This window comes from Antrostomus carolinensis, unplaced genomic scaffold (genome assembly GCF_000700745.2).
Source record: "Antrostomus carolinensis isolate BGI_N321 unplaced genomic scaffold, ASM70074v2 scaffold6062, whole genome shotgun sequence".
Taxonomy (NCBI): Eukaryota; Metazoa; Chordata; class Aves; order Caprimulgiformes; family Caprimulgidae; genus Antrostomus; species Antrostomus carolinensis.
Window position 1 is genome coordinate 63,230 of NW_010297460.1, and position 12,806 is coordinate 76,035.

Sequence of the window (12,806 nt, forward strand, 5' to 3'; positions counted from 1 at the left end):
TGAGAGTCCTGGGACAGAGACAGCATCTACTCATACCCTTACAATGTCTCAGCTGAAATCTTAGTCATCTGTCTTAGTCTGCATTGGAATTGTCATCTGTACAAAAAGAGCTAAGGCTGTACCCAGATTCTGAGGATGGTTCTTGTCAAGAAACTTTAAAAGATGTACAAAAAACTTCATCCTAAAATAATCTGTCTGTAATCAGTCAATACTTTACATACTATCAGCTAATGGCTGGGAAAATTCTTATGTATAAGGGATGGTATATGTGTTGGGTTGTTGGAGGGGGTGGGGGTCAGTGGTTTTTTTGGTAGTGGGGGAAGAGCCACCTTGTGAGAGTGAAAAGCTCCCCTGGCTCCAAGGCATAGCCCCCCAGCCCAGGCTGGGCCAATGAGCACTAGAGAAACACCTCTGCGAATCCATATTTGTGAGGGGAAGGACTGTCCTGAAAAGAAGTAGGTGGAGAGAACCTGGAGGAGAGACCATTTACCTGAACAAAAGACAACCATCGGACTAAACAAAGGACAGACAGACAGAGAGAGCTTCATTGCCAGAGGAAGGAGGAGGAGGGGAAAGGACAGAGAACCTCGAGACACCCAGTTCAACCAAATGGAGTAGAAGACAAAGGAAGTCCCGAAATGCGGTAAACGGGCATACAGATCAGAGCATTCTTTCTACCTTCGGTTCTCTCAATCTTCTCTCCAAATCACTGGACTATAGAAAAGTCTTGACATGGATGGGAGATTTAGGATGACTGCAACAGTAGTCTATTAATAAGTTATGGTACAGAAAAAAGCAGAGTAGGTAGGAAGCAGAGGCATGTGTAGATCACACAAGACTATTTGGTTACAGTTAAGTTTTCTGACTTTGACCATCAACAAGCCTTTTCAAAGCCTTAGTGTTTCCAAGGGGTGCCACATGCATTCACAACTTCCCAAAGAAAAGAGAAGCCTTGGGAGTCTCATGTTGACAAGTTCAATGGATCCTGGAAACACAAATCCCTTGCTCAGTGTCAGATCAGAATCATGCCTGTACTCCCTGTCTTCACCTTCCAAAGACTATCAGTTTCCTCCAGCTAGTGAATTAGAAAGGCATCCTACAGGGAGAGCTACAGATTGATCCTCATCTTAAACAGAAAATCTACAGAGATAGAGCAACGGCAAGGGCCTGAGCTTCTCAGGATATCCCAATCGCTTCTTCAGCCTAAAACACAGGAGTCTGAAGTCTCCTCTCAGATAACTCTAGAGAACATTGCTAGGTGAATCAGATTATCAGAGAGATTGTGTCTCTGCACAAACCTCTCACGGATTACATGGCAGTGATGACAGTTGTCACTGGGAGATAAGGCCCATGGAAATACACCAGGAATGGTCGCAAGAACTTTCCAACTTCTCTGTTCTAAGCAACACTAGGGAGCAGACAGCATAATGAGACATGAAACAAGTAACTTAAGTGCTGACAGAATGCAGTCTGGTGGGAAAGGGAATATGAAGGATGTAGCAACATCTAAAAGGACAAAGACAAAACTTGCAATAAGTCATACAGGAGAAGGCTGTCACAGGTGGACAGACCACCTTATATTTGGACAATGAGACTTGGGCCTGATGTGAGAAAATAGTGTGTGTAGGATAGCCAAATCTTCTCAGGGGTAGGTCTGGAAGACGTGCTCCCAAAACACAGCAGGGTCTCAACTCAGCTTAACTATCCAAAGCTAAAAAGCCCCAAGCTAACCTGAAAGGAATGATTAAGCTGCTTTCAATTACTCAATCACTTGTGTAACAAAAGCAGGTACTTTCACTCAGGTTGGGTTACTATGATGGCCAAGTACCTTATGAAAAACCTTAGATCTGTACAGAAGTCAAGCAACTGACTTTTGAACTGGAATGGGTCTGTTTCTACCACAAGACCTACCTCCTGTTATCTGTTTTAACTGAGATGTAGAATAAGGTAATTCTTGAATTCAAGAGACAAAAGTCCTTCTCTCTGTACAGCTAGGATGATCTCCTCCATGACCATCCTGAACTAAGCTTATGTATGAACCATGCAGCCCTCCTAAGTCCAAAATGGGGTCTCATCCTTCCTCCACATCTGCCTCTTAAAAAAAACTATTCATCTTAGTATGACCAAAGCAGCAGCAACTACCAACAATAATAGTGTTAGGTAATGAGGAAGAAACTGAGTCTTGTAGGCTGAGATTGAGTATCATCACTTGGCCCAGCAAGACATGGAGGTGCAATAGGCTGTGGCCTCTCTAAGATAGCTTCACAGATCTGAGGTTGGTCTGATCTATATGTTGGAAGACATGCCATGGCGTCATGCCAGCAATAAACTCTCCAAAGCTTGGTGACGTATACCAAGGCGTACACACAAGGTGATGATGTACTTTAACTTGTGTCACACTTTCAATTGAGTTATGAAATGTTCTAAAATATTCAGCAAGGCCAAATGATGCACTGTGAGCATCCAAAAAACCTGCAAGAGATCACTGATACACATTCCAGGGGACTAAGGAATATCAAAATATCAATGGAAAGCTCTCATTCCAATGATGCCAAAGCTAAGGCAAGTCTACAATATTACTGTGCAAATCTGTGACCATGTAGCAACTTTTGCTTTTTACATTGCAAAATGATTGCTGTTGCCAAAACAGAAAGAAAGGATGGGCAGCAGAGGGTATTTTTTCACCCGTAAAGTGGTGAAAAAGCAGAATGCTCTTGTATCTGCAATCCTCCCAAATAATTTGTAGCAAAACACACATCTTCTCATCATGCATCTGGGTAATGTAAAGTAAGTATCTGAGCTTGGGAATGGGTTAGAACATGTTTGGGAGCACTAACTCAGCTAGGCTTGTGTGGGATTCCTGTAATACATTCTGTTACTCCACCTGTCAATTAGGAGAGGAGGGTGTAACTGCCTGCTGGGGCAAAGGCTCTTAAACACCATGAAGTTCTGCCACTGAGAGCACAAACTGGATGGAGACAGAATGCTTGAAATCAAGGGGTAGACCAGAAAACAGAGGATTCATAATGACCTCAAGGGTCTAAGAAACCATCAACAGAAGCAAATGCATCCAAGAGACCAGAGAGATGGTCTTAGAAACTATGAGAGCCCAAGCAATCATGATTCAACAGGTGACTTCTCATATAAATTGTGATAACTTCACAAGTTACCACAAAGGTAAATAAATGAAGAAGAGGGGCAAAGAGAGCAGAACAAGTGAAATATAGCTTGACAAAACAAGTCTCTCTCATTAAAGGCGGCTGAAGTCACCAGAAATGCTCTGCCTTTTAGAGGGTGATCAAGTTTGAAGATATAGGGTAATGTATGAGGGAAAAGTGACCTAAGAGGATACTATTACTGTCTTTAAAAAAATCCTAATATATCAAGAACCTCCAGCCACAAATGTCATGGCAAAAAATCACTTCAATGCGCAATAGGCATGTGAACTGTCATTGCAAGACATTGGCATTTTACTTGTTATCACACTGGTAAAATCTGTCCAGATCAAAGCTACTCCAATGGACTTTGTCTGAAAACCAGAAGTCCTGGACCATATATCATCTGTTAGGTCATAATTTTTACTTATTTATGCAAGACATGGAAAGCATGATTTCAAACCACAATTTCAGGAGTTGGTATTCCATGATTTACATGGTAACATTATTGTAAAGACAGTAACAATATATAGTAACAAATATAGAATTTAGTTTGTCTGAAGCTTTCCAAAATAGCAAATTTTTAAAATTTTTTTTTTAAATAGGCTTTCATACCTGCAATATGTGCAGCAGGCTGCTGACAGTTAGCAATATAACACCCTTCTTTTCTAGAAGTTTTTTTTATTCTGTGAAATTCTGTTTCAATTTTGCTGAGATTGGACCTTGAAATAGCATTTTTTCCCTCATGCTCAGCCCTTATGGAAACTTAGGTTGCTTTAGTATTTTTATACTAAAATATTATAAAACAAAGCATATACTGCAATTTATTATGAGCAATCCTGGGAAGACACAGGAAAGAACAGCTCTGGTTGGTTTATCCGAAGAGAGGGTTTTTTTCTGCAACCAGTTAGTCCTGTCATTAAGTGTACAATTATGTCTCACATCCTGCTGCTAAGGCATAATGAAGAAGTTGCCATTTCCCATGTAACAGTTCTTCGTTTTCTTTGAAAAATCAGTCCAGGCAAAAAAAAAAAAAACAACCAAAAAACAAACAAACAAAAAAACCCCCAAACAAAAAAATCCACATTCCTGAGATCGCATGACTGAACAAAAGAAAACTAGGGCACTGCAAATTTACAGCTGTCTGTACAACTTTCAATCTGTTTCTTGCATGTGTGTTTTCTTATACAGACATTAAATATGTCACCAAAACTTTTATTCTCCCCATCTTTTGACTTATTTAGGGTACAGAATAAACATCTGAAGGAATAAAATTAGGACTGCACACACAACTGTAAATTTAGCATTGCTTTTTTTAAAGTGCCAAATTAAATATTTAAATGCAATTTCTCAGAATGCAACAATAGCTACTACCTCCTACCTTTTTCCCTAAGCATCCTCATAATTTTTTCCTTCTCCCTTTTTTTTAATGCTGTTGCTACCCAGGTAAAAGTATCACTTACGTGACTGAATTCTTTAAAATGGTAGGCAATTATACAATAATACTATGTAATCCTGTGAATAAATACATGAATTCTCAGCTTAAAACTGAGTTTTAGTTACCATTACTTCTACTAGGAAGTTAAGTTCACTTCTCTGATGGCTACACAGAGCCATTTCCAATTTCCAACCTACATTTATTCATGGTGAGCTTATAAATCTTGCACTTGGTACCACTGTGTTGTTTATATCTTAAAATAACTCTATTTCTTTCCAGTGTTTACTCTTTGAGATGACAACAAATTTATTCCCTTCTTTGTCATTATTTTTCTAGTCTGAACAGGCTGACTTCTCTTATTTTGCCACCTTAAGATAAAAGTCTGTTGCTCTAATCATTCTGCTGGACCTTCTCTGCATTTGTTCTGCTTGAAATTCAGATTTGTACAGCATGTTCTGGATGACAAATTATATGTGTCTTCTAAGGCAGTGTTAATATTCTTTAATCTCTGCTCAAAATTCTTCACCTGATGCAGACTAGGACTGCATTGGCATTTTTCAACCCCTAGTTTAGAGAAAGAGCTCCTGCCTTTTTTCTACTGAACTTCTACAGACAGTCTCATCCTCAACATCCTCCTCATTACTATTCTGAGACTCTTCTGTTTTAATTGTGTCTTACGACTTTACAGCCACTGTAAGTGTAATCAGCACATTTCAACTTTATGCATAAAGGTCACTATTAAAGATGTAAAATAAACCTGGTCCAGGCTGAGAAACTTGGAGCCTAGCAGTGAAGTCTGATACTGTCTTCTCACTAGTCAGGTCTTTGGCCGACTCAGTTTGCATACTAATCTTCATCCTCCCTAGGGTAATTGTACTTACCCAGAATGTATTATTACTAAAACCAGTAAAAAGTGTATTTACAAATTTTTCACTCTATCTAACTGTAAGAACAGTATATATGAAATTTAAAACTGCCCTATATATCTGGAAGGACAAGAGTTCAAGGACACTCGCTGTCCCTGCACTCATATAACCTATCTTAGCTGACTGATCCAAAACCAGGGAAAAAACGTGCAGGAAGGAACCATATAAAGTCTAGTTTTACACTTACTCATCATGATGTACATCAGAAATAAATACATGGATGTTAAAAAATTTATACTGGTATAAAAACAGTGCATGTTAGACAAGGCATAGGTCCATAACAAATCTTAAAAATAATTACAACAATTTCTGTATTTCAGTTACTGAAATAACTAGGTTAGCAATATATCTTACTTGTCCTGTCATATGACTCATGACACGTATGTGCAATTTCAGCTCCAAGCTGCAAATAATGTCCAGCTTTATCATCTCTGGAACCATCTGCTCCAAGGGCAAACATTCCCCCTGCAAAACAGGTCAAATGGCCCATCTTTCTTTCAAGGTGCCCGTTCTTCCACTCCCCAATGAAGGTGAGTCCTCCATTGGACTTTCTGATGAGATGTTTTTCTATGGCCTACAAGAAGATTAAGAGAACTTTCAAATACTGTTTTTACATACTGACTCTGCTTCAAAGAATAAAGTACTGTTTTCAAAACAAAAAGAATTTTCTTCTTTCAAATTAACTTCTGAACACTACAGGAGCAAACAGATATAAGAATATAACTTCAATGAACAAAGAAAAATCTTCTGACTGCTAAATGATGCTAATGAGATCAAACACAGGAAAATCACAGCACAAATAACATCGCACTTTCAGCTGAGAACTCAGCACACATTTTACAGCTCAAATAATGTTCATCTACCTGTTAACTCTGAGAAGTACCTATTTGTTCTGCTGTACAGTCGCTGTGTACTCAGAAAATAGATCCACGTTGGAAACTTTTGGTCAACAACACATGTAAAGGCAGCACCTGCATCCTCAGTCAGTCTTTAACAGGAAGTAACAGGAATGCTCAAGCCACCTTCTAGCTGCTTTTCCATAGCAGCTTTCTGATTGCACATGGTCAAAGGATTGGTGAGGGTTAGAGTAGCTGTTCACAAAAACCATTACTTTATAGGTGAGGCAACTGCTGTTGTTTCTTTGCACATTTGTACCAATATATGTTGTTGCTTATGACTTTGAAATGGTATTCTTCTGGTAGTAGGAAGGAGAATAGCTGACCTAACTTCCTAAAGTTTGCGAACTACATGGAACAACACATTTTCTTAAGCTTCTTGCAGAGAGGTTCACAATCCCCATCAATCTACTGCAGTACTTACTATCTTTAGCATTACACAGTTGTTTTTTTTCTTGTAACTAGAATCTCATTACACTTTGAGTCCTATAATAATAAAGACAATTATCTTCTTTACCATGGAGATATTATTCCTATATTCTTTCCAGAAATCTCCTTTGTACTTCCACACATAACCATCTGATGGGTTCACAACTTCCTTCAAAGTGCATGACCTGTGACTGGTCAGAATATTCCAAGGCTGATTAGAGTTGAAGGATTAAAGTGCCATTAAAAAGGCATTTATTACTTTCCTTGCTATCCACAAGATCTATTACAGAAGTGAATTACTACCCTCTCCACTTCTTTTCTGCTACCTATATCAAATTACACTCCAAATATCCACAACTGTATTCTGCACTAGAACTAGATATACTGAGAACACACAGTTGTTTCCTTGCTATCTACACAGCGCAAACTATGCATTTAGGTACAGTACAGATTCAAGCAATAAATACATAGATTAATCAGCTTGCAACTTGGAATTCAGGTTTAAAAGTGGAGCGTGAAATAGCTTTTCCCTCTAAAAAAAAAAAGTATGACTGTCTTTTGTTTTCAACAAAATGGACAAAGAGCTTCAAGCTCTTCTGTGACTGTAGTAGGTATTTCAGTTTCTTTTTTAAGAAGCTGATGCTTAAGTGATACAAGACTGTTAAAGCAGCTGTATTGAGCCCAGCAATATTTGATAACATGGAAGTCCTCCATCCAGGTCCTGAAACAACAACTGACAGCCTTCTTAAACAAAAAACTTTTTAAAAAAGAAAATTATGGAAATTACAGTTAGAAAAGGCAGAATTTGTAAGATTAGAAGCCTCATCTGGGGAAGATGATAAAATGAACTCATATTATCAGAGACAATAATGTAAATTTATAGAATCATAGCAATGCTATGATTCTACAAACAGTAATCTGAAATAGTTGTGTTTCTGAATATGTATGTGTTTCTGTATGGTTTTCTGAACATGTTCTTGACTTGAGATACTGCAGTGTTTGCAGCAACTTTTCTGAAAGGTCATAGTGATTTGACTCTACACCTCAGCCATGTACCCAGTGCAGAAATGGCAGTGCCCATACGGCCAAGGTGAATGCAGTGGCTAAAAGCCAATGCAGTGGATCCTAAGCAGAAAACTGCATTATGATCATCAGGACCCTGCTCCTTACTTACACTGTGGATTGAGCCATCATTCAGATGGTGAAATCTCTCCAATGTGCTCTATTAAGCCTGTGCATTCTGAATGTAACAAAAAAGTGTTGGTCTGTATTTCTGTTGGGTTATTTCTTCACTAATACCACTGACAGATCTGAAGTTTGTGCTTATGGCAGGATCCAGTGAGAAAAACACAGAAATAACTGACAGAGCAGAAACTAATAAGTCTCTGACAGCTGCCAGAGTGGTTGTCTAACAGTCACACAGACTGGCATTGAGGACTGGCATGATACCATGGCTTCTGATGCTCAGGAGCCTGATGTGGGTAACTGCACAAGCCTCATTTGTTCTGAAAGTACCGGTATAAGAAAGATTGGATCTGCTTAAAATTCTGCCACTGAGGATGATATTCAAATCTGTAGCATTAACTCTGTTCATTCAATTATCCTAGACTGTGACAAAACTGATATTATGATGATTACAGGATTTTTTTGACCATATGCTACATACAAGTTGAGGAGTCCTTTTTAAAGGAAAGCCATTTTTACTATGAAGAGCAATAAGGCTTAAAAGGGTTTGAATCATTTATTTTCTGGAGGAAAACATTTTATTTTTTTTTTTCAAAGTGTTGTGTGAAATTCCCTTTTGAGTTGTATCTTTTTGTAATTTTGTAACTGTTCAGAAGTAAATGGTTGCAGAAGCATTTTCAGTGGGACAAAATCACTGTGATTGACACCAGGAGAGCCAAAGGCCAAATTTATACACTTCTCCATGAGCTACTCCTTCACTCTAGACTTGCTTTCACAGTTTGACTGAAGAACATCACCTAGGTACAACATGCCCCTGTTCTGAACAGAGAAGACATCCTCTGAACTTGAACATCACTATCTTGCATAAAGAGTAGTTTTTGAAATCTGAAAATCAAGTTCTGTCAGCTACTTAGTAATTAAGTTACATCTCAAGAGTCACAAAGGAAGCATCCCCAAAAAGAAAATAAATGCAATCCTCTCAAAATACTTTATCATTCAACCCACTGCTTGCTAACTGTATAAAAAGGACAGTTAACATTTACAGTAATTAACAAGGAACAGCTGGGCATTGCTGGGAGCACTGCCTAGTGGACAAGAAAAGCGTGAGCAGGTTGGGACAGATGTGACATCTGTATCCTGGGCTGGATGCCTGGGATCACAGAGCCCCCCAACAGGCAGTGTAAAGCACTGACATCCAGCTGGACCATGAGGAGTACACATGCACTACTATAGTGGAAGTGTATACTTGAGCTCCCAAAGAAAAGACTTAGTTCACATCAACTAAGAGATTAACTGATGGAAAAAGCTTCCTTAGTCTGTCAAACACCTGAAACAATGAACCAAGATATGAAAACATAATGTTCTCTATCGGATGTTCATGCTTTCTGTGATTTTTATGAATACAAAAAATAGCAAGGCAGCTCAGAAAATCCTATGTTGTGATAGTCAAAAACACCTCTGAATCCTTCTTTTAGCTACCTAACACTGTGCAGTAAGAAAGAGCAAGGATTAAATTTGTGAGCCTAACAGATTAGACTACTCAAGATCAAAAGGAAGCTTCCCTATCCTCCAGTCAATGCGAGAAGGAGAAAAGACACTTTAAACCAGATTAGCTGGGAGGTCCATATGACAATGTTGAAAGCAAAGTTAAGAGGCCCAACCTCAATATTTACCACCACAAAAAATTCTCAACAAGTTTCACAATTTCAGCATTTATCACAGCTGTGAATCTACACACTAGGACACTGAAATGAAGTGTCCTTTACAGTGGAAGGCTGCATTAATGTTACATAGCATGGAGAGGTCACGGATACACAACTTGTTCGTACTCTTGTTATGAAGTATGTGGTGACCTGGGTAAGAGTTCATTTGCCATGGACTGGAAATCATGACATTGGAAGAACAGATATTGTCATCTTTCTTCCTTTTAATACCTCCAAGGAATGGGATATCACTGTCTACTGCAAGACTTCAGAGTGAGGGTATGGTTTTCTATCTTCCACTTTCCCATCTGTAATAAGCTAAGGGAGGGAAGAGTGGCTGGACAGAGAACTTTGACTGGTGGGTGCTGAGAACACTTCTGACTCTGTGCTATGAGTGGGAAGAATGTATTTTACACCCTTACCCTTCTGCTTGCATAAATGACACAAAGAGCTTTTGCTCCAAGTTTTGAAAAACAAAACTATGTTAGCTATGGAGCAAGACCTATGTTATTGGCAACAACCAAAGAACAGTAAGGGAATGGGGTCTTAAAAATATTTGAAGATTTTAAATAAAAATTCAAATTGCAATTATGCAATTATGCAAAACAAACCCTACTCCCCGAGTCTTTGCCTATGTCTTTTAGAGTCAAGTAGGACCTCAACCAGAAGGATGTTCCACAATGCATAAATCAGTATGGTTCATGGAGATTCAAATATACATGGGTGTGTTTAGCTGAGAGAAAGCCAAAGAGGAAACCATCTGATGCTTGCACTGCAGGTCATATCACATAAGGAGCAGGAGCAGCTCAGCTCTTCTTCCTTCCTATCCACAGTGTTTTGATCTCATCCCAAATTTGCTTTGCTATGTCTCCATTCAGAGACAGATATTTGCCCATACAAAATGTTTGCAAGACTAGGTTTACAGTGGAAAAGGATGAAAGGGAAAAGTTTATTTCCTCTAATATTAAAGTGCTCACAGTTTAGGAATCAGACAAAAATATTTTAACAGTAACCATAAGGGGTGGTAAACATCAACTGATGAATATTTTTAAACCCACAGGACCCAATAAACTGTATTTTAGACTATTAAAAGTACTCAACTAATGTTTTGAACTACTAATGTTGACTTTAACAAACCCTGGAAAGCTAAGAAAGTTAAAAAAGACTGGGAAATAGCTGACACTTTAACAGCATTTTAAAAAGTTAATAGAACAATAATATAAAATGTAGGATGTAGTTTCAAAAATAAATGCTTGATTGACAAGTGCATGCTGATATTAGGAATTTCAGTAATTTCCTTGGTATTGTACAAAATATTAGCCCGAAACAAATCCAAGGCTGCTCATACGAAGTAGATTAAAAGCTGGCTTGCTAGAACAGCTCAAAGTAAAACAAAAAATACTGAAAAATCTTCATCCCATGAATATTCTGCAAAGATACTTCTATTCAATGCTAGGCAGCATTTCTAACAATGATCTGCAAGAAACAAATGCTAAAAAAATTTGCAGATGACACAAAAATTGATGGAGCTACAGATAGCGATAAAGGAAAAGTCAGTCCTGTAAAATCATTCAGAACAGGTGACAAAATGGGAAAGCAGTAAATCAAAAGACTATAACCAACTTCAGAGTAAAAGCAACTGGAAGGTGGATAATAGTGTGAGGCAAAGGTTAAGAGTGCAACACAGCTCTTGGCTGGATGAAGAGGAGAATTCTGAGAAGAAATCAGGCGATGACATATTAGAAGAACCATTACATTCTTGCCTCCATACTGAAGCACTGGGAAATACTCAGAAAAAAAGCTTAAGAAAGAATTCAAAATCTGGTTTATATTGTGAGACTAAAGAAAATAATGCATCTGTCCTTTAGGAAAGAATGCCTATCATAGTTTTATTAGTAACCAGCTACATAATGCAGATAACTCTTTAAATAATGTAGGGAAGGAAAAAGTTCAAGTAGTTGAAAACCAAATGTAATTAAATTCAGGTCAGGAATAAGACATTGCTTCAAAGCAATCTTGGACTAGAACTTTCACTATGTATCTTTTAAAATACGAATTTTGAGACCTCCAATAACAGGTGTTTTGCTTTAGGAGACTGACTGCACTAAAACTAAGCTTTAAAAGCTTGTGTTGAAAGAAAAAGGGCATGCACAGAACATGGAACAAGTTAGGCATCAAGCACAGGCTGTGTGCTGTTGGACAAGACTACACAGTCCCTGCTGCTGTTGGTACCACAGCGAACTTGACTAAGACTAGCTTAGTCTCTCTGCACGTCTTAAATGTAGCACAGGCATGTTGGCATATATGGGCACGTATGAGCCTGATGAAAGAAGATGCCTGTGTACGGGGAAACGAAGAAATTCAGAGCTGGGCAGCATAAAGCTCAGAGCCACCACAAAAAGGCTCCCACCCCAAATCCCACTGAACCATCCTGCAGTACTGCTCTGCTTGGGCAAGCGCTACTTGATCTATGAGAGGGAGCAGGACCATATCACAAAAGAAACAGAGCAAGGAATAGGTATGAGCTACATTTCACAAAATAAATAGGGAATACAACATCAAAATGTTTTAGAAAATAATTTAAAGAACAAAACAACTCAGAACTTTAACTCCTAGAATCATTCTGAACACTGGAGATAAGTGACTTGGTTGTTCTGCACACATCCTAGGGTTGTTTGATCACTTTCTAATAAACTATAGTTTGGGCTTTTACATTATACCATTTTGGACAAGTTGATTATTTCTAGCAAAATAATCTACATCAGATGTATCCCACAATAATACTTTTAAAACAACTCAGAGTGAAAGCTAGTGTTACTCATCACTTCTTAAAACTTACATAATCAAAACAAGTCCTGGGGGGTATTTTTTGTTACTGTTTAAAAAAAAAAAAAAAATTAAAGATGGTTTTTAGGTTACACTGTATTGGAAAACTCAATGAATTATAATCACCTCAATTGCATCGTCGTACATTTTCCTTGCCTCCGTGTCCATCTTGTCTGACATAAGCCAGGCTTTCAATAAATATTCATAAAAACTGTCTCCCAGCCCGCCCACGGACGTGTGATCTGTAG

General features: G+C 38.3%; 1 protein-coding gene across 1 annotated transcript in view; it reads right to left on the reverse strand.

Annotated features, from left to right (window-relative positions):
* LOC104520431 (mannosyl-oligosaccharide 1,2-alpha-mannosidase IB) overlaps window positions 1-12,806 on the reverse strand; it is a gene marked incomplete at its 5' end in the record, with an annotated part of 78,348 nt that overhangs the window by 17,791 nt on the left and 47,751 nt on the right. Inside the window, 2 exons of the mRNA XM_010162120.2 lie at window positions 5,874-6,093; window positions 12,685-12,800. Of these exons, the coding sequence (XP_010160422.2) occupies window positions 5,874-6,093; window positions 12,685-12,800 (336 nt within the window). The remainder of the gene's footprint in view (window positions 1-5,873; window positions 6,094-12,684; window positions 12,801-12,806) is intronic.